We start from the raw sequence: 21,221 nt of genomic DNA on the forward strand, positions 1-21,221 counted from the left end.
CAGAGTGCCGGTTCCTTGGCTCCCGTGATTGGCTGAAAGAGTGGGCGTGTCATCCAAGCAGAGCCAATCAGAATTGTTCCCTGGTATTTTTATACAGTTGCCAGGAGCGAGAAGTCCTCTCGCTTCTTTGTTGCTAACCGGGGGAGGATGTAAGCTCAAAGTTCTTTGCAGGAGTTGGTTACACTGTGCCAGTACATTCCTCTTCTTTTCTCTTCTCCAAGCTATTGGCTTAAAGTCAGTGTGATTTCTGGTTCTCTCACTTGCAACAATTGAGTTCTAACTAGTATGGAGTCCATTCTTATTTTAATCCCTCAGACTCACGAGTGGCAGCATTTCGGGAATAAAGGCATATTTGTTGACGGGGAATCTTGGATTAAGAGTCTGTGTACTCAAGGCCAGGCCGTTCCCATGTGGTTGGTTCCCGGAAGGCTGAGCTCAACTGGAAAGCTTCATATTTTTCTCTTCCAAGTTATGTAATACATGTGATTACAGGAAGTAAGAATGCAGGAGGGGGTGTGGGACAGGGAATCCGAGGGATGTACCCTCAAGTTCACCAACGCAGGGGTGACTGCCATGGTTGATCCCATGGAAACCCTGAGGAGCCCTGTAATGAGTCTAAGAACTGTCCACCCAGGAAACAATAGGGGGACACATTTGTGTGTGGGTTCCTGCACCCCCACTAGTCAAGGACAGCCCAGGGGCATTAACCCCATCACCAGGTTCTGGGTGGAGCCTGTGCAAGTCCCCTAAGGACTCTGCGGTGGAATTCCACACACCAGGGTGTCCGAGAAGTCTGGGGGGTGAAGGCAAAATGTAGGTGGCCTTGGCTGGGTGTCCCCATCCTTTTGCTTTTGACAAAGGCACTAAAGCCTGTGCAGAACAGCCAGAGACATGAGTGAGAGACAGGGGAGAGGATGGGAAGGGTGTGTACCTTTTCAAGTGACCATTTCTCATCTAGCAGATTGAGGGGCACAGTCGCCCCTTGCTTCTTGGGATTTTCTTGAACGTGGGTGAGAGCTGTGGAGTCACGTCTGTCTGCCAAACCTCTTCTCTGCCTTCTTGACCTTCACTCTGGTGCAAAGTCCTTTTTCTGGTCACCTCCTGGGCGTCTAGAGATTTGGCTGGCCTGCTCTGTGTGTCGATTCCCTGTCCCCTGCACACTCCCTCTGACCCCCGTGGTGGGCTGACACCCATCTGTCCTCCTGCCATGTCCTTTTCCCACCCCGCCACTTCCTCTTGCATTCATCTCAGAGATTTCTCAACATCGTAAGGGGAAAACAAGAATTCTGACCCATCAACTATGCCACCCATGGGCAAGGAGGGGGCGCTGGTTACGCCCCATTTGCTCACCCCCTTCCTCCATTCTCTAGGCTCTCCTGATCCCAGAAGTTCGGCATTGGCGGACATCACCTGGGCTCCCTCCCCTAGGACTTCTTGCTGGCTGCAGCCAGTGGGAAGCATGAGGGGACAGGTTGGGTCATTTCTTCCCCCTACACGCTCTGTGCTCTGAGCTGAGGGTCTGTCGGTGGCTGCTCCCTTACAGGACTACAGCTCCTGACAGGTCATCCTATTAAAAAGAAATCATTCTGTCAGGATTATTTTAAGACTATGGCAATAGGAGGGGCACCTGGGTGGCTCAGTCCATTCGGCATCTGACTTGATTTCAGCTCAGGCTGTGATCTCAGGGTCTTGAGCTTGAACCCCGTGTCAGACTCCAGGCTGGCCATGAGAGTCTGCTTAGGATTTTCTCTCTCTGTCCCTCTGCCCCTCCCCTACAGATCTCTCTCTCTCTCTCTAAAAATCAATCAATCAATAAGTAAATAATTATTTTTTAAAAAGCACAATTTTACCCAATGTTTAAAAAAAGGGGGTTTGGCAATAAGAGAGAAACTCTGAGCTGACCTCCGAATACAGTAGAGACAGCGGAGGGTTTACAGCTGGATGGGGCAATGGGTGGAAACCTGCCCAGAGGAGCCATCCAGGTGGAAGCTTCTTGCTGAAGATGTCAAGGTGGGGGATGGGGAATTTGATCAGACACCAAGGGTCAGGGAATTCTCCCGAAATGGACTTAGCAGGATTCTTTGCTAAAACCGGGCTTGGCAGGCCAAAGATAAGATGGAAACTGAGGCCAAGGAAGAGCCTGGCTAATGTCCGGTCAAGGAGGAGCCTTTGCAATGGCCACGCTCCAGCGCCCCAGGCCCTGGGAACACGCCTTCCTGCCCTCGCCTCTCCAGGTTCAGCGGAGGGGGTGACATTCCCTTCTCGTTATCTCCGGGTGCCTCAGTAGCCCTTGCTGGTTCTAACTTGGTTCCCCCTTAATGAAATTCTCTTTAGGATTCCATCTGATGGGGTGCCTGGGTGGCTCAGTGGGTTAAAGCCTCTGCCTTTGGCTCAGGTCATGATCTCAGGGTCCTGGGATCAAGCCCCGCATCGGGCTCTCTGCTCGGCGGTGAGCCTGCTTCCTCCTCTCTCCCTCTCTGCCTGCCTCTCTGCCTACTTGTGATCTCTGTCTGTCAAATACATAAATAAATAAATCTTTATTGAAAAAAAAAGGATTCCATCTGATGTGCCTTCTGCTTGCTGTCAGCAGTCTGGGTCCCTACCCTGGGAGAATATGCCTTTCTGTCCCTTTCTCTGTCATTTTCCAAAGTGGCTTTTAGAGTCGTCTGCTTTCTGCCTCCTACTGTCAGTGTGGAGGGTCTGAACTTCAGGTCGAAGGGGAAGATGGATCCCAGCCCACAGTCTTGCATAGCAGGATGAACGCGAGGACCTGTTTGGAGGCCTGGCACCTTTTCTGGCCGCACGTGTGACAGAAGACGAACGGCTGAGTCCCACCCTCCCCACCAATAGCAAGGACACGGTAATACCGACCGCTGATCAGCTCGTGCTAAGCACTGTGTCTAGTATTATCAGATCAGAGAAGGAACATTCATTGAATGACCAAACAGAATGAGCTAATGCATAAGTCACCCTTAACGGGGCGCTGTGGCTGAGTCGTTAAGCATCTGCCTTCGGTTCAGATCATGATCCCGGGGTCCTGGGATTGAGTCCCGCATTAGGATCCCTGCTCCATGGGAACCTGCTTCTCTCTCTCCCACTTCCCCTACCTGTGTTGCCCCTGTTGCTGTGTCTCTCTCTCTGTCAAATAAATAAATAAAATCTTAGGGGAAAAAAAAGTCACCCTTAACTTCGAATGTCTAACCAAATTTAAATTTTTCTTTTAAGGATTTTATTTATTTGACAGAGAGAGAGATCACAAGTAGGCAGAGAGGCAGGCGGGGGCGGGGGGGGAAGCAGTCTCCCCGCTGAGCAGAGAGCCCGACGCAGGGCTCGATCCCCGGACCCTGAGATCATGACCTGAGCCGAAGGCAGAGGCTTTAACCCACTGAGCCACCCAGGCGCCCCCCAAATTTCAATTTTTAAACATGTATCTTTTAAGATACTCTCCGAGCCAGCTTCCACGTCCTTGACTCAGGAGGTTAGCATTTACATCCTGTCTTATGTGTGGAACACGTGAGCACCCTCCACCCCGCCCCTGTGCCCTCCTTCCCCTACCAACTGGCCTAGACACTTTTCCAGGGACTTCTGGGTTTTTGCCCAGGCTTGGTCCTGGTGGTGGTGTTTATTACTGTCATTAATGGATTCAATTAAGTGTTACATACGCTGTGGAATATGAGGGTAACAAGAAGGGACGAACATGGTCTTCATGAAGTCTGGGAAGGCTCAGAGTCCGAGGCCCGGTGATATGGAATTTAGCTGTTGAACCCGGGAAGGCGAGGTGGGAAGGACTGTGAGCCCCGGGGGAAAGGGGATGATTCTCCATCACGTTGCTCAGAAAACATCCTTAGTTTCTCCAGCTGCACCAAAGAACAGGAAATGGGGAACTGTCACGGATGTGTAGTAATGTGGTCTGTAGGGGAGAACAGGGAGACGACAGTCCTGGGCCACCAGCCCGTGACCGAGGAAAGAATACATCTCAGGTCGTGAGGAACCCACATGGAAGGGATGCATTTCAGGGGACTCCCCGAGACAGCTGACTTGTTGGCCTCGCAATTAGGTGATTGACTGGAGTCTCTCATTTCCAGGGTAAGAAAGTCTCCTTGTCTTTCTGAAATTCCCCGCTCATCTTCCCTTTTTCCTGTTTCCCTTTCTCTTTTCTCTGCTATTTTGTCTGCCTTTTCTTCTGTTTATTAACAGAGTTCCAAAAAGGGAACTGTTTTTTTAAAAAATGTATATAATTGTAATTCTATTTAATATGTAATTTCTGATGTATTGCACTTCTCGAATTAAATGGGATATTCACTGTTAATTAACTTACGCAGTATTTCTCCGCTCGCTGTGAGCTGCTGTTCCAGGCGGCTTCCCGCTGAAGGGATGCTCACTTTAATGGCACGCAGCAGACAATTGTGGCTTTTTATTTGCATATTGTCCACATTAGTTTCTTCCTCCCTGTGAGCCTCCTCAGTGTAATGGTTTCCCTTCTCCAGCCTGAAATTAATGGTTCAGAAAACAATCTTAGCTGAACCTGAAAGTATTCAAAGTTCCAGGGAAAATGACGGCTTGAAAAACTTCTGCGGTAGATTTGTTTTCTTGTTTGTTTTTCATAAAACCAAAAACCGAGAGTTTCATATATTGCATTAGCTTAAAGTCACGTGACTCTAAACATGTTCCTGCCTCCGAGGGACTGATATCCTGAGTCCGGGGAGAGAAGACAGAAAGTGTAGAAATGTAATTGATATGTTGTATTACTGAAACCTCCGTGGCAAAAGCAGAAACCAGTCCAGATGGCAAAAATCACCAGTTGCAGAATGAACACTCGTGATTCTTTTGCTGTGATGGGGAGCTCATTGCCTCACAGAGGAGCCCTTTCCATCACATCAGAAAGAACTTCTTTATACTGACTTCAACTCTGTCTTCCTGTAACTGACTTTGATTTGCTTTCAGGAGGTTCATAAAAGAAGACAATCATCTGGCAAGTTCAGGAGTAGTTCTCACACCCTTCATGAGCCTGCTCTCCGGTAGGATAGAGCACGCTGATGGCTCCTCATGCACTGTCCTGAGCACCAAGCACTAAGCACTGCCCTGTCAGCCAGTGAGATCCCACCTCACACCAGTCAGAATGGCTAAAATTAAGGAGTCAGGAAACGACAGATGCTGGCGAGGATGCGGAGAAAGGGAAACCCTCCTACACTGTGGGTGGGAATGCAAGCTGGTGCATCCACTCTGGAAAACAGCTTGGAGTTTCCTCAAGAAGTTGAAAATAGAGCTACCCTATGACCCAGCAATCTCTCTACTGGGTATCTACCTAAATATACATATGTAGTGATCCGAAGGGGCACGTGCACCCGAATGTTTATAGCAGCAATGTCCACAATAGCCAGACTATGGAAAAAACCTAGATGTCCATCAACAGGTGAATGGATAAAGAAGATGTGGTATGTATATATACACAATGGAATACTATGCAGCCATCAAAAGAAACGAAATCTTGCCATTTGCGACAACGTGGATGGAACTAGAGGGTATTATGCTGAGCGAAGTAAGTCAATCAGAGAAAGACAATTATCATATGATCTCCCTGATATGAGGAATTTGAGAGGCAGGGGTGGGGGTCGTAGGGAGTAGGGAGGGAATAAATGAAACAAGATGGGATCGGGAGGGAGACAAAGCATAGGAGACTCTTAATCTCACAAAACAAACTGAGGGTTGCTGGGGGGTGTGGGGGTAGGGAGAGGGTGGCTGGGTTATGGACACTGGGGAGGGGATGTGTTATGGTGAGTGCTGTGAATTGTGTAAGCCTGACGATTCACAGACCTGTACCCCTGGGGCTATTAATACATTCTATGCTTTAAAAAAAAAGAAGGATTGCAAACAGATGTGGGGGATGACACTTAAAACACCAGCTTCTGTAAATCTCCTTACATGATTTTCTACATGTGACGTTCAGGCAGTTCCTCTGCGGGAGGCACCCGTTTTGCAAGAGGAAACTGAGGCTGGGGAGCGCTATGGCAGAGCCCAGACTGTCCAACTGCAGCTGTACAGACCCTTGACCATGAGAGCACAGTCCTACTCACAGGCAGCTAAGACCCCAGGTCATGTGGACTTTCCAGCATTTTCCCGCTGGATTCCTGGGCCCTGAGTGGAGTTCTCTCCGAGCGACTCCCAGTTCCTGAAAAAGACCATTCAAGTGTTCCGTTTTGCACTCGTCACTGGCTCAGCAACTTTATTTTTCGAACGTTCCTGGGAACCTCTTCTCAGAGATTTGACAATGGGTGAGCTCAGCACACGACTCTATAAATACCATTTTCTATAAATATTCATTCCATGAAGGCACCTGCTTTGGAATGACAACCACCTTGCTGAGAACAGCAAGTTTTGGGGTTATGTTTTATTCCCATCTCTAATTACAGCTGAGGTGAGATTTTCTTTCTTTCTTCCCTTTTGTGTTTGTAGCCCCAAGGAAAGTGCAGAAACCAGGACAACGCTGACCTTACCAAGTCAGTAAGGTTTTCGCAGTGAAAGAAAGAAAACCCGTGCCAAAGTGATGGTCTTAAAAAGCCAGCACAGCCTTTCTGATGGTCTCAAGGCGTGTGTTGCTGATCTACCCCGGGTCAATGCCAAGGTCTCCAAACTGCTTCCTGGTGGGCAGGCTCAGACCCTGAGGTCAGACTGCCTGCATCCAATGAGCATCTCTGCCATGTTCTAGCTGGGTAACCTTGCGGGGGTGGGGTGGGGAATTCAGTTCCCTTGTCCCTATTGGGAGGTTAGTGGTAGTGTCACTCTGGCTGAATGAGAATCAGCTGAGAAAATAGTTGTAAAACACTTAGCACAACCAAGAGGAAGACATCCCTTTTGCTGATATGCATGATACAGTTACTATATCACCTATGTGCTGTGTAACCGCTGGTACTAATACTATGTGGTACTACATTCATATATGGTATAACGCCCCCCCCCCCAATCAGGCACGGTGGGGGGATCCCAAAGAGGCAGTACTATGAAATAGCTAGGGAGCTCACACACCCTAGTTTCTATCCACTGCCAATGTCCAATAACAGATTTAAAAACTTATGTGTGAGCAGCACCTGGGTCGCTCAGTCTGTTGAGTGTCCGACTCTTGATTTTGGTTCAGATCATGATCTCAGGGTCATGAGATCAACCCCTGTGTCTAATCATGTGTGGAGGCCCATGTTGAGCCCCCTGTCAAGCCCAGGGTCAGGCTCTGTGCTGAGCACGGAGCCTGCTTGGGATTTTCTCTCTCCTTCTCCCTCTGCCTCTTTCCTCACCTGGGCTTGCTTTCTCTCTCTCTCTCTCAAAAAATACAATAAAGATAAAAATAAAAAAAATAAATTGGGTTACTTGTCTTTTTTTTTTTTTTGGCTGTAAGAGTTCTTTATATATCCTAGAAAAGGATTCCAGATCCTTTTCAGATATGTGATTTGCAAGTACTTTCTCCCACTCTGTGCATTGTCTTTTCACTTTCTTGCTGGTGCCTCTGAATGATAATTTATTTTTATTTGGCAAGTCCAATGTATCTAATTTTTTTCTTTTGTTGCTTCTGCTTTTTGCAACATAGCTAAGAAATAATTGCTAATCTAAGGTCATGTTTCCTTCTAAGAGCAATTCTTAGAAAATCTATTTGGGTGGCTCAGATGGTTAAGAATCTGCCTTCGGTTCAGGTCATGATCTCAGGGTCCTGGGATCAAGCCCCATATCAGGCTTCTTGCTCAGTGGGGAACCTGCTTCTTCCTCTCCTTCTTCCTCTCTCCTCACTCATGGTCACTCTCTCTCAACTGAATAAATAAAATCTTTTTAAAAAGATCCATTTTGAGGCAATTTTTGTATATGGTGTGAGGTAAGGGTCTGGCTTCATTCTGCATTTCCTATTCAGTCGTTCCAGCACCAGTTGTGAAAAGGGCCATTCTTTCTCTGTGGAATGATGTTGGCACTATCATTGAAAATCAATTGAAGAGGGGCTCCTGGGTGGCTCAGTTGGTTAAGTGACAGACTCCTGATTTCAGCTCAGATCATGATCTCGGGGTCCTGGGATTGAGCCCTACATCTGTGCTCAACAAGGAGTCTGCTTGAGGATTCTCTTCCTCTCCCTCTGCCCCTCCCACTTGCTCTCTCTGTCCCTCTCAAATAAATAAATAAATCTTTCTTTAAAACTTATCTTTATTAATATACAATGTATTATTTGTCCCAGGGGTCAGTCTGTGAACCATCAGGCCCACACATTTTACAGCACTCACCATAGCACATACCCTCCCCAATGTCCATACCCTAACCACCTATCACTACCCTCCTACCTCCCAGAAACCCTCAGTTTGTTTTGTGAGATTTAGAGTCTCTTATACTTTGTCTCCTACCTGATCCCATCTTGTTTCATTTATTCCCTTCCTACCCCCCACACCCTCCCCACCCTGTCTCTCAAATTCCTCATATCAGGGAGATCATATGATAATTGTCTTTCTCTGATTGACTTATTTTGCTCAGCATAATACCCTCTAGTTCCAACCATGTCGTCGCAAATGGCAAGATTTCGTTTCTTTTGATGGCTGCACAGTATTCCATCGTGTATATATACCACATCTTCTTTATCCATTCATCTGTTGATGGACATCTAGGTTCTTTCCATAGTCTGGCTATTGTGGACATTGCTGCTATAAACATTTGGGTGCACGTGCCCCTTTGGATCCCTACATTTGTATCTTTAGGTAGATACCCAGTAGAGAGATTGCTGATGTGTCATAAGGGAGCTCTATTTTCAACTTTTTGAAGAACCTCCTTGCTGTTTTCCAGAGTGGCTGCACCAGCTTGCATTCCCACAAAGAGTGTAAGAGTGTTTCCCTTTCTCCACATCCTTGCCAACATCTTCATTCCTGACTTGCTAATTTTAGCCATTCTGACTGGTGTGAGGTGATATCTCACTGTGGTTTTGATTTGTATTTCCCTGACGCCAAGTGATGTGGAGCAATTTTTCATGTGTCTGTTGGCCATCTGGATGTCTTCTTTGCAGAAATGTCTGTTCATGTCTTCTGCCCATTTCTTGATTGGATTATTTGTTCTTTGGGAGTTGAGTTTGACAAGTTTTGTGGTTTTTTTTTTTTATGGATTTTGGATACTAGTCCTTTATTTGATATGTCATTTTGCAAAAATCTTCTCCCATTCTGTCAGTTGTCTTTTGGTTTTGTTGACTGTTTCTTTTGCTGTGCAAAAGATTTTGATCTTGATGACTTCCCAATAGTTTATTTTTGCCCTTGCTTCTCTTGTCTTTGGTGATGTTTCTAAGAAGAGGTTGCTGCCTGTGTTCTCCTCAAGGATTTTGATGGATTCCTGTCTCACATTGGGGTCTTTCATCCATTTGAATCTATTTTTGTGTGTGGTGAAAGGAAACGGTCCAGTTTCATTTTTCTGCATGTGGCTGTCCAATTTTCCCAACACCATTTGTTGAAGAGACTGTCTTTTTTCCACTGGACATTCTTTCCTGCTTTGTCAAAGATTAGTTGACCATAGGGTTGAGGGTCTATTTCTGGGTTCTCTATTCTGCTCCATTGATCTATGTGTCTGTTTTTGTGCCAGTACCATGTTGTCTTGATGATGACAGCTTCGTAATAGAGCTTGAAGTCCGGAATTGTGATGCCACCAACTTTGGCTTTCTTTTTCAACATTCCTCTGGCTATTTGGGGTCTTTTCTGGTTCCATATAAATTTTAGGATTATTTGTTTCATTTCTTTGGAAAAAAAATGGATGGTATTTTATAGGGATTGCATTAAATGTGTAGATTGGTGTAGGTAGCATGGACATTTTCACAATATTTGTTCTTCCAATCCATGAGCATAGAATGTGTTTCCATTTCATTGTGTCTTCCTCAATTTCTTTCATGAGTACTTTATAGTTTTCTGAGTGTAGGTTCTTTGCCTCTTTGATTAGGTTTATTCCTAGGTATCTTATGGTTTTGGGTGCAATTGTAAATGGGATTGACTCCTTAATTTCTCATTCTTCTGTCTTGTTGTTGGTGTATAGAAATTCAACGGATTTCTGAGCATTGATTTTATATCCTGACACTTTATGAATTCTGGTATGAGTTCTAGCAGTTTGGAGTGGAGTCTTTGGGTTTTCCACATAAAATATCTTATCATCTGCAAAGAGTGAGAGTTTGACTTCTTCTTTGCCAACTTGGATGCCTTTTATTTCTTTTTGTTGTCTGATTGCTGAGGCTAGGACTTGTAGTACTATGTTGAATAGCAGTGGTGGTAGTTGACATCCCTGCCATGTTCCTGACCTTAGGGGTGAAGCTCTAAGTTTTTCCCCATTGAGAATGATACTCACTGTGGGTTTTTCATAGATAGCTTTGATGGTATTGAGGTGTGTTCCCTCTATCCTACACTTTGAAGAGTTTTGATCAAGAAAGGATGTTGTACTTTGTCAAATGCTTTTTCAGATCTATTGAGAGTATCATACATTTCTTGTTCTTTCTTTTATTAATGTATTGTATCACATTGATTGATTTACAGATGATGAACCATTCTTGGAGCCCAGGAATAAATCCCACTTTGTTGTGGTGAATAATCCTTTTAATGCACTTTTGGATCCTATTGGCTAGTGTTTTGGTGAGCATTTTTGCATCCGTGTTCATCAAGGATTTGGTCCATAATTCTCCTTCTTGATGGGGTCTTTGTCTGGTTTTGGGATCAAGGTAATGCTGGCCTCATGAAATGAGTTTGGAAGTTTTCCTTCCATTTCTGTTTTTTTTTTTGGAACAGTTTCAGGAGCATAGGAATTAGTTCTTCTTTAAATATTTGGTAGAATTCCCCTGGGAAGCCATCTGGCCCTGGGCTCTTGTTGGGAGCTTTTTTTTTTTTTTTTTTTAAAGATTTTATTTATTTATTTGACAGATAGAGATCACAAGTAGGGAGAGAGGCAGGCAGAGAGAGAGAGAGAGAGGAGGAAGCAGGCTCCCTGCCAAGCAGAGAGCCCGACGCGGGGCTCGATCCCAGGACCCTGGGATCATGACCTGAGCTGAAGGCAGAGGCTTTAACCCACTGAGCCACCCAGGCGCCCCATGTTGGGAGCTTTTTGATCTCTTTACTTGTTATGGGTCTTTTCAGGTTTTCTATTTCTTTCTCCTTCAGCATTGGTACTTTATATGTACCAAACGGAATGCATCTATTTCTTCCAGATTGTCAAATTTGCTAGCATATAGTTGCTCATAATATGTTCTTATAATTGTTTGTATTTCTTTGGTGTTGGTTATAGTCTCTCCTCTTTCATTCATGATTTTATTAATTTGGGTCCTTTCTCTTTTCTTTTTTATAAGTCTAGCCAGGGGGTTATCAATCTTATTAATTCTTTCAAAGAACCAGCTCCTAGTTTCATTGATTTGCTCTACTGTTCTTTGAATTTATTGCCATTGTATTGCCTGTAAGGTGACTGTTACTGTATATTGTTTCTGTTGCTTTCTGGTCTACTACTTTTAGGCTCTCTCTTTGCTTAGAGGACCCCTTTTGGTATTTCCTGTAAGGCTGGTTTGGTGTTTGCAAATTCTTTTAATTTTTGTTTGTCCTGGAAGTTGTTTCTCTCTCCTTCTATTTTCAATGATAGCCTAGCTGGATATAGTATTCTTGGCTGAATATTTTTCTCATTTAGTGCTCTGAATATATCATGCCAGTCCTTTCTGGCCTCCCAGGTCTCTGTGGATAAGTCTGCTGTCAATCTAATATTTCTACCATTGTATGTTACAGACCTCTTTTCTCGAGCTGCTTATAGGATTTTCTCTTTGTCACTAAGACTTGTAAGTTTTACTATTAGCTGACGGGGTGTGGACCTATTTTTATTGATTTTGAGGGAGGCTCTCTGTGCCTCCTGGATTTTGATGCTTGTTCCGTTTGCCATATTAGGGAAATTCTCTATTGTATTTTGCTCCAATATACCTTCTGGCCCTCTCTCTCTTTCTTCTTCTTGTGAGATCCCAATTATTCTAATATTGTTTTATCTCATGGTATCACTTATCTCTCAAATTCTCCCCTGATGGTCCAGTAGTGGTTTGTCTCTCTCTCTCTCTTTTTTTTTTTAAGATTTTATTTATTTCTTTGACAGAGAGATCACAAGTAGACAGAGAGGCAGGCAGAGAGAGAGGGAAGCAGGCTTGCTGCTAAGCAGAGAGCCCGATGCGGGACTCGATCCCAGGACCCTGAGATCATGACCCGAGCCAAAGGCAGTGGCTTAACCCACTGAGCCACCCAGGCGCCCGGTTTGTCTCTCTTTAGCTCAGCTTCTTTTTTCTCCATCATTTGGTTTTCTATGTTACTATTTCTCTCTTCTGCCTCATTTATCCTAGCAGTAAGAGCCTCCATTTTTTATTGCACCTCATTAATAACTTTTTAAAATTTCAACTTGGTTAGATTTTAGTTCTTTTATTTCTCCAGAAAGAGATTTTATTTCTCCAGAAAGGGATTTTCTAATACCTTCCATGACTTTTTCAAGCCCAGCTAGTGCCTTGATAATCATCATTCTGAAGTCTAGTTCTGATATATTACCAATGTCCGTATCGATTAGGTCCCTAGCCATTGGTACTGCCTCTTGTTTTTTTGTGTGTTGAGTTTTTCTGCCTTGTCATTTTATCCAGATAAGAATACATGAATGAGAGAATAAAATACTAAAAGGGTGGCAAAGACCCCAGAGAAATATACATTAACCAAATCAGAGGAGACCCAAAACCAGGGAGAGAAGAAAGGCAGGGGTGTGTGTATATATATACATACACATACTGGTGAATAGAACAGAGCCACACACTTGATTTTGGGTGTATTCTGGTCTCTTAGAAGAAACTACCTCCCAAAAAGAAAGAAAACTTATATATATACACAAAAATAAGGGTAAATGGGATGAAGGGATGGAATATGACTGTAAAGATGAAAATTTTAAAAGATTCTAAAAAAGGAGTTGATAAGTTGGTTGGAAAAGGAAAAAAAAAGAGGAGAAAATGTGATAAGGCTAGAGCTAGATTTAGGGTATATTTTGATCTATTAGAAGAAATTATATCCCAAAATTACAAAGAAAAAAAACCCTGTATGTATACAAAAAATAAGGTTAAATACAATGAAGGAATAAAATATGACTATAACAATGAAGACTTAAAAAGGTTTTTTTTTTAAAAAGGTAAGATAAAATAATTTAAAAATGTTAGAAGAGGAAAAGTTAAAAAAATAGAATAAGAAAAAAATAAAATTAAAAAAATTTAACTTTGCAAGACTAGAGGATCATGGGGGAAAAGCCATGAATTCTATAGTTCGCTTTCCCCTGACTCTGAAGTTCTGCCATTCTCATTAATGGGTGAACTTGGTCTTGGCTAGACGTTCTTGCTCATCTTCTGGGGGATGGGCCTGTTGCCATGATTCTCAAACTTCTTTGCCCCAGGTGGGATTGCGCCGCCCTTGCCAGGGGTCAGGCTGAGTCATCTGCAGGCTTCGCTCTCGGAGGTTTTGGTCCCCGAGCGCTTTTGGCCAAGGAGCCGAGAGCTCGGGGCCCCACTCCTCAGTGCACCCGTGGAGAAAAGCCGTGAGTCCCTCCCATCTCCCTGGTCTCCGGCCGCGCTCCGAGCTCCCCGGCCTGTGACGGAGCATCTCTGTCTTTGGTGCGGCCCCGTTTGGAGTCTCCAAACCCAGCAGATTCCTGACTCCAGAGGAGGAAGGTGAGTCTCCCCGGATCTGCCACTTGTGGGGTCCCTGCTGGACAAGCAGTGGCCTGACTGTGCCCTGGATCACGGTTTAAAGTGACCCCGAGCTGAGAGCCCCGTCCTCGGCTCCGTCTCTGCTGCGGCATACCCCGCTCTGATACCTGTGAGCTCTGCCACACTCAGACACCTCTGGTCCTTCTGTGACCCCCATGGGACCTAAGACCACACTGTCCCCGCGACGGCTCCACCCCCGCTTAGCCTCCGGAGCGACGTCCCTCCATGGAACAGACTGGTAGAAGTTCGGATTTTGTGCTCCGCTGCTTGCCAGGAGCCGGTCCCTCCCCCCGCGGTCGATCTTCCCGTCTCTGGACTCTGGACTCACTTCTCCGCACGTCCTACCTTCCCAAAAGTGGCCGATTTGCTGTTCCTAGAGCTGCTGCTCTTCTTCTCTTTGATCTCCTGGTGGGTTTGTAGGTGTTCAGAGCGGTTTGATGACTTCCCAGCTGAACTCCTGCGATCTAACACTATTTCAGTCTTCTACTCCTCCGCCATCTTGTATCCTCTCCAATAAATCTTTTTTTTTTAAAATATTTTCTTTATTTATTTGACAGAGAGAGACAGCAAGCGCAAGAACACAAGCAGGGAGAGTGGGAGAGGGAGAAGCCGGCTTCCCACCAATCAGGGAGCCGGATGTGGGGCTCAATCCCAGGATCCCAGGATCATGACCTGAGCCTAAGGCAGATGCTTGATGACTGAGCCATCCAGGCTCCCCTAAATAAATAAATAATTAAAAAAAAAAGATTTCATTTATTTAACACAGAGAGATCATAAGCAGGCAGAGAGGCAGGCAGAGGTGGGTACGGCAAGCAGGCTCCCCACTGAGCAGAGAGCCCGATGCGGGGCTTGATCCCAGGACCCCGAGACCACGACCCGAGCCAAAGGCAGAGGTCTAACCCACTGAGCCACCCAGGCACCCCAATAAATAAATAAATCTTAAAAAAAAAAGAAAAAGAGAAGCAGTTGGCCATAAATATAAGAGTTTATTACTGGATTCTTAATGGTATTCCTTTCATCTGTATGTTTATCCTTTTGCAAGTATCCTCTTCTTTGGTCTTTCCCTCTTCTTCAACCTCCATCCATCCACTCAGCGACAGTGAACTCTGCATCTGTCTGGGATTGGTGCTGTGTCTGGACATGGGCCTACAACAGTAAGAGGACAGATACTCTCTTTGGCCTCAAAGACCCAACATTCTTCTGGGGGCGGCTGCACAATAGACAAGTAAAGAGATTACGGAAAAAGATGATTTCAGACAGTGACTAGTCCCGCAGAAACCAAAAGGAGGTTATGTGATAGAGAGTGAACAGTGGACATTGCAGAGGGGCTCTTTAAATTGGGGTGCAGGGGAAAGCCTCTCTGAGGGTATCACTGGAGTTCTGGGTCGGAGGTCAGCTCTGCAGTGCTTGGGGTCGGCTGTGCCGGTCACAGGGGCAGCGTTTGCGTGAAGTGGAAACTGATGCACAAGGAAGGGCTAAACAGAAACGCTGAGAAAGACAGAGGGGTAAACCCTGATCATGACATGCCTGAAGCCCGCTTAGTTCTGGGCTTTTCTGTTTCTGAGCCATTACTTGCCCTCCCCTGTGGAAGCCTATCTGAATAGAATTTTCTATTGTTGACAAGCAATAGTGTTCACACTGAAGGAACGGCTTGTTCCTCTACTAGACTGTAAGTCCTGTGAGGGCCACAGGAGTATTTGTCTAACGTGAATTTGCACACGGGGAGCTCTTGCATGTTAACATCTCTCTTTCCAAAGTTTAAGAATCAAGAGCTTTCATAAAGAGATCCAGATGCTTTTCTTTTCTTTTTTAAAGATTTATTTATTTATTTGAGAGAGGGCACCAGCAAGCAAGAGGCAGAGGGAGAGAAGGTGTCTCAAGCAGACCCCACACTGACCACGGAACCCGACTTGGGGATCCATCCCACAACCCTGAGATCACGACCTGAGCCGAAACCAAGAGTCGGACACTCAGCGGACTGCACCACCCAGACATCCCTGTTTTGCTTTTCTTAGAGGACTGGAGGGCTTAGCGCTGCCAAGCTAAGATTCCTGCATTGCAAGGAGGGCAGAGCTGAGGACCAGTTCTGAAGATGGAACTGGCAGCCAGGGGAGGGCGGAATAGAGAACACCACCTTCCCCAGAAAAATGTTCCTTGCAGATGGCGTCTTAGCTCATTTACATTACGAGCTTGCCCCCTGCAGGCAAGTGAGTTAGTGATCCCCTTGGACACCTAACGGGCCCGGTTCCAGGAATGAGTGGGTGAATGGATGGATGAGTGAATGAACAAATTCATAACACTCCCTTAGTTCCTGACACAGTGCATTACACAAAGCCTCAAATAGCTTTATCTGCTTTCTAAAGACCCATGAATTAGGTTGCTTTTCATGTTGTGCAGATTTCGACTTAAACCACTATGGACAGGCATTTAGTTCCGGTGTGAAGTTTCTTTTTCTGCCTTTACTGTGCAAGCGGACCTCTGGGCGCTCAGAATCCCCCCTTCCCCTGAAGCCCGGCCCTTTACACATTCCGTCCAGCAGGGGGCGACCACAACAACGAACAGAAGGAGAACAACCCCTAAAGGCTCAGCCCAGGCAAGGCGCCCCTTGGGGATGCTAATCCGGATGGGAGCCACCTTTCTGAGGGAGTGGGGGCGGGGGGGCTTTACTTAATCTATTCTGAATAGATAATTCCTTCCCATGGTTCAGGAATAGAACGGAATAAATCTCCTTTCTATCCCCTTCCCCTTGCGCCTGATTTGCAACCTCACCCCCACGACAGGTGCGACAGTGACTTTTCTCTTGTGTGCACTTTCAAGGTTTCTATGCATGCATGAACAAATAGAAATGTCCACTTACACGCCCAGCTTGACCCCAAAGCTAGCAACACCAAAGGGTGTGCTGAACGTATCGCTCTGTACCTCGCTTTGCGTGCTCATGGTGGATCTGGTAGAATGCTCCACATCAGTCCACAGAGAAGGTCCCCCTCCCCCACTCCAACCTCCCCTCCCCCATCACAGCTGCCTCGTGTCCTCATCTATTTGTCCTGTCCCCCCACCCCCGCCCCGCCCCACCATTGATGGGCCCTCAGGTTGCTCCCAACCGCCTGCTACTGGGAACAAAGGTCCGTGAATAACCTTGAAAAGAATTACACACATGTGACCGTGAGCCGAGCCATGGCTGCAGCCCCCGCTGTGCAGGAGAATCACCCAGGGGCCTTGAAATATCCCAGCCCCCAGGCGGAACCTCAGATGGATTACATCAAAATCTCTGAGTGTGGGGCCAGGGCACCCCTGGAACTCCTGAAAGCAACCAGGCCTGGGGACCACTCACCTCCAAAGGAGCTTGGTGGCTCAAGAGCCCAGAGATTCGCAAATTTGCGCTGCTTAATCTTTTGTTTTTAGACTTCACGTGAGACACTCTGGGTCTTTTGTTTTCCTTGAAGAAGACTTCTTAGATATTTGAGTGTATCCACCTTTTGTTCTAGCTTCCGGACTTGGTGGAAGGACCTTTCCCACCCAGACTGTGAAGACAGCTCCCATGCTTTTCTTCTGCATTTTCTGCAATTGTCTTCTTCACATTTAAATCTTTGATGCTTCTGGATTTATCCCGATTATTGATGCGAGGTAGGATTCCATCCTTGTTTTCTTTCCAATGGCCAATTATATCCTTACCTTTATCAAGGAGTTAAGTTAGGAAGTGCTTTGGGCTACTTCAAACCCTATTTGTTTTGTCTTTTTATTTATAGCAACACTGGGTCCTATTCTCAAAACGTGGTCCTGGCCACCCACCCATTTCCCCGCCCACTGACTGACTGGTTCTTCTTGTTTGCCCCTGAGGATTTAATTATTAATTGGACATCCTCCCTGACTATTTTGGATTTCTATTTAGGACTTCTCTTAATTACTTAGTAACCAACAATGACCTTTCATTGAATGTCTAATATATTTGTTTATATGTTTATATGTATATTTCAGTTGAACCATAGACAAACCCATGATGTTAGTATTATTTTATCCAATTTGAGGAACGTCGTCTCAGGGTTTTTGAGGCTTGCACAATGGCCCAGAGTTAGAGACCAGCAGTACCGGGTGCGATTCAGAAGCCTGGTTTCCGGGTCGGGACTTTTTACCTGCCTCCACACTGTAACTGGTCTTTGTGGAATGGGAAGATGAGGAATGAATGAGTGAGTCAGTGAGGGAGGGAGGAAGACAGAATGAGTCAGCTCTGGCACTCAGAGGAACCCAAAGGGGGAGATAAGACGTGAATGCAAATAACCAGAATACAAAGTAAACAGTGATCCCACCAGCGTTTTGGAAGCAATCCACTTTCTGTCCCCTCCTATTTGAAATGCTTAATGCTTTCCAGTGCCTCCCCACCTAGAAACCGGAGAGCCAGATACTGGGGTGGGGGCCGTGTCGTCTGGCTTGCAGCGTTAAGTCACCCACTTGGAGGCCCCCTCTGGAGGCCTGGAGCTCTGCAGCCCCGAAGCCTGGGTGGTGGGGGCAGGGAGGAGGAGGAGGAAGGCAGAAGGAAGGAGGGGGGAAGGGAGTGGCGGAGGAACAGAGCTTGAGGAGGACCGAACGGGGAGGAAGGAGGAGGGGTTGGTGTTGGGGATAGTGCGGAGGAAGAAAAGGAAGAGAGAAGAGGAAGAAAGGAAGAGAGGGGAGGTGAAAGGAGGAGAAGGGGTTAGGGAAGTGGGAGGAGCAAGGAGGGGGAGGGGAAGAGAGGCCTAGGGAAGGAATAAAGAAGGGGAGACACAAGGAAGGGGAGGGGGCAGGGGGAGAGCGAGTAAGGAGGGGTGAGGAAAAGGAAAAAGAGGAGTTGGGGAGGAGGAAATGGGGAGAGTAAGAGCAGAGAGTGGGAGACCGAGAAGGGGGTTGGGAGAAAAGAGGGGGCGGGAGGAGCGGAAAGCCCCTCCTCCAGCCCCAGTCGTGGAGTTGCGCAACACTCCCGGACTGGGATTGGTCGTAGGCGAGTCAAGACGCCCCGCCCCCGAGGTCAGACAGCCAATGGCCAGAGGGGGGCGTGGTGGAGCCGCCTGGGTCCCGGCGCGCGCTCCGTGCGCCCTCCGAGCCGCCGCCGCCGCGCTTGCAGCTCGCCGCTCGCTCCCCACGTCGCTGTCGCTGTCGCTGTCGCCGCGCCGCCCTCCGCGTATCCCCGCCGCGCTCCAATCCCTGCGGCCGGCCCGGGGCGCGCTCGGTCGCTCGGGGCAGAGTGTCCCCGCTGCGGGCCTGCGGCGATGGCCACCAAGATCGACAAGGAGGCTTGCCGGGCGGCGTACAACCTGGTGCGCGACGACGGCTCGGCCGTCATCTGGTGAGGAACTTTCCATTGCTCTCCCGGCCGCGCTCCCCGAGCTCGCCGGGGGCCTGGGGCACGGAGCCGGCTTCCGCACGGGACGGACTCAGGGTCATCCCGAGCGGTGTCCCGCAGCCTTAACGCAGGAGCGTGGAAAGCCAGCGCTGGCTTGTCCCCGGCCAGAGCATCTCTTAGATGGTCCTGCGGGAAGCTCGGCACCGTGCAGCTACTGCCGTCGCTGACCTGTGTGTGTTTTTTCTTCTCCCAATCCAAAGGGTGACTTTTAAGTATGACGGCCCCACCATCGTCCCCGGCGAGCAGGGAGCGGAGTACCAGGACTTCATCCGGGAGTGCACAGGTAGGGAAACGCGCCTTCGGGGGCAATTCCTGATCTTTCGGGCGGTTGTCAACGCGGGAGGGGGAGGAGCTGCAGAGGCCAAACTGGGAGGAGCCTGGCCACCCCGGGTGCCTCGGGCGCTGGAGGAACCCGATTTGAGGTTTTTAAAAGCCTCTTGAAGCGTGCACCTCTCTGGACCTCCAGAGCGGCAGAGCTGGCCGCCTGCTCGCTCGTTGCTCCCCGCAGTACCGTCTCCAGAAGACACAGCTCCTTTGCCCCCTGCGGGTCACTGGTTTTTTAAAAGGGTCAACTCTCTGTGATTCCAACCTCGCGTTCAGCTTTCCCCACCATCCCCTGTCTTCAGCCAGTGAGTCAAAATAAAAACACAACCCTGGAGCGTATGGCAGGAGAAAGAAACTGTCAGCTGTCCCCTCCCTTCTCCCAAGCTCATTGTGAGCGTCCTGGGTACACATGCGTGTTTCTTATTGGTAGAATACAGAGCCACAAACGAAAAGGCAAAGCGAATCTGTGGTGTGACAAGTAGAATGGTGGTCTCATTTTGAAGTAGATAGCCACTGACTGGGAGGGGCACCCGGGAGGCTCAGGGGCGCTGGAGACGGCTCAGATTTCCATTTGGAAGGTGGGTACACATGTAAGAAGTCACCAAGCAAAATGCTTACGATTTGTAAACTTCTTTCATTTCCCTGGGGTGTGTTAAGCCTTTGAAAGAAAGGAACACATGGTGTATGGAATCACAGACCTTTCAGTAGCAGCCAAATGCTCGGCCTCCTTGGTAATGGGACCCGTTGGAGCCGAGAGTCGAGAATGAACTCTCTCCAGGTCTCTGGTCCCTAGTGTTGAAGCAGATGTGCAGAGAAAGGCAGTGTAGCTTGGAGGTTAGGCAGGAGCCCTGAGCTGGCAAGTTTGGATTTGAATCGCCGAGTGGCCACTTCCTAGCTGTGTGGTTTGGGGTAAGTTACTTAACCTCTCAGGGTCTTGGTTTCCTTACCTGTAATCTTGGAAGGCTGTTCTGAGGATTGGTGAGTCCGTGCGTGGAAAATGCTCCAGGACAGTGCTTATAGAAAACTACACGGTCATTTGTGAAACAAAGAAAAAGTTCAAAATTGTGCCACGGAACACGTGGCGGCTCCTTTCTGTGACTGTTTCCTTAACCAAGGGATAGTTTGCCTTTAGTCTAATTGGAAGAATATTTATGAAGTGTCGGCCCCTGGGCTGGGGGGTACAAAGGTTTTGTTTTGTTTTTTAATGTTCTCCCAATTAAAATGTCTTTCTGTGAGCTGCCTCTAAAATGTCACTCCTTGCTTTTGTAAAGGGTCGGTTTAAAATATCAGATGTGCAAGGGAGGGCAACAACTCACTTTCAGTAATGCATGGAGGGCCTCTCATGAAGAGCCCATGGGTCAGGATTTGAACTCAGGCCCCTGACTTGGTAGCCCTTTCTCCCTACCACTTCTACTCTTCCTCCCGGGTGGTGAATGCTTTTGCAAGTCGAGTAAGTGCCCACTCTTGGCTTTCCCCCAGTTTGGTGCGCATCTAAGAGATTCAGCAGTATTTTTTGCCTTGTTGGATCAGAGGCTTTGTCTCCCAGGCCAGCTTCCCCTCTTCACTGAACTCAAGAACAGAAAACTAGCAGTTTCTTTCCTCCTGCTCACCATCCATCACCCCGAACCCCCGACCTCCCCCATCAGACTGGGTTTTGCTCCTGAGGCTATTGTTCTCCCCACCCAGTCGGAGAAGGTGACCCAAGGATGAAAGAGCACAGATTCTGAACAGATGCTCCAGGCCATTGGGCGAAGCTGGAAGGGCTTGGTGCCTTCAGAGAACACTTCCTTC

The 21,221-nt window shown here is 47.4% G+C and overlaps 1 protein-coding gene across 1 annotated transcript in view; it reads left to right on the forward strand.

The window, feature by feature from the left end:
• The first annotated feature begins 18,790 nt into the window (after positions 1-18,790).
• The window catches only part of COTL1 (coactosin like F-actin binding protein 1), a 38,465-nt gene continuing 36,034 nt past the window's right edge, over positions 18,791-21,221 (forward strand). The window contains exons 1-2 of the mRNA XM_045988622.1: positions 18,791-19,049; positions 19,307-19,389. Coding sequence (XP_045844578.1) covers positions 18,973-19,049; positions 19,307-19,389 — 160 coding nt within the window. The 5' untranslated portion in view covers positions 18,791-18,972. The remainder of the gene's footprint in view (positions 19,050-19,306; positions 19,390-21,221) is intronic.

This window comes from Meles meles, chromosome 19 (assembly GCF_922984935.1).
Source record: "Meles meles chromosome 19, mMelMel3.1 paternal haplotype, whole genome shotgun sequence".
NCBI classification, from domain to species: Eukaryota; Metazoa; Chordata; class Mammalia; order Carnivora; family Mustelidae; genus Meles; species Meles meles.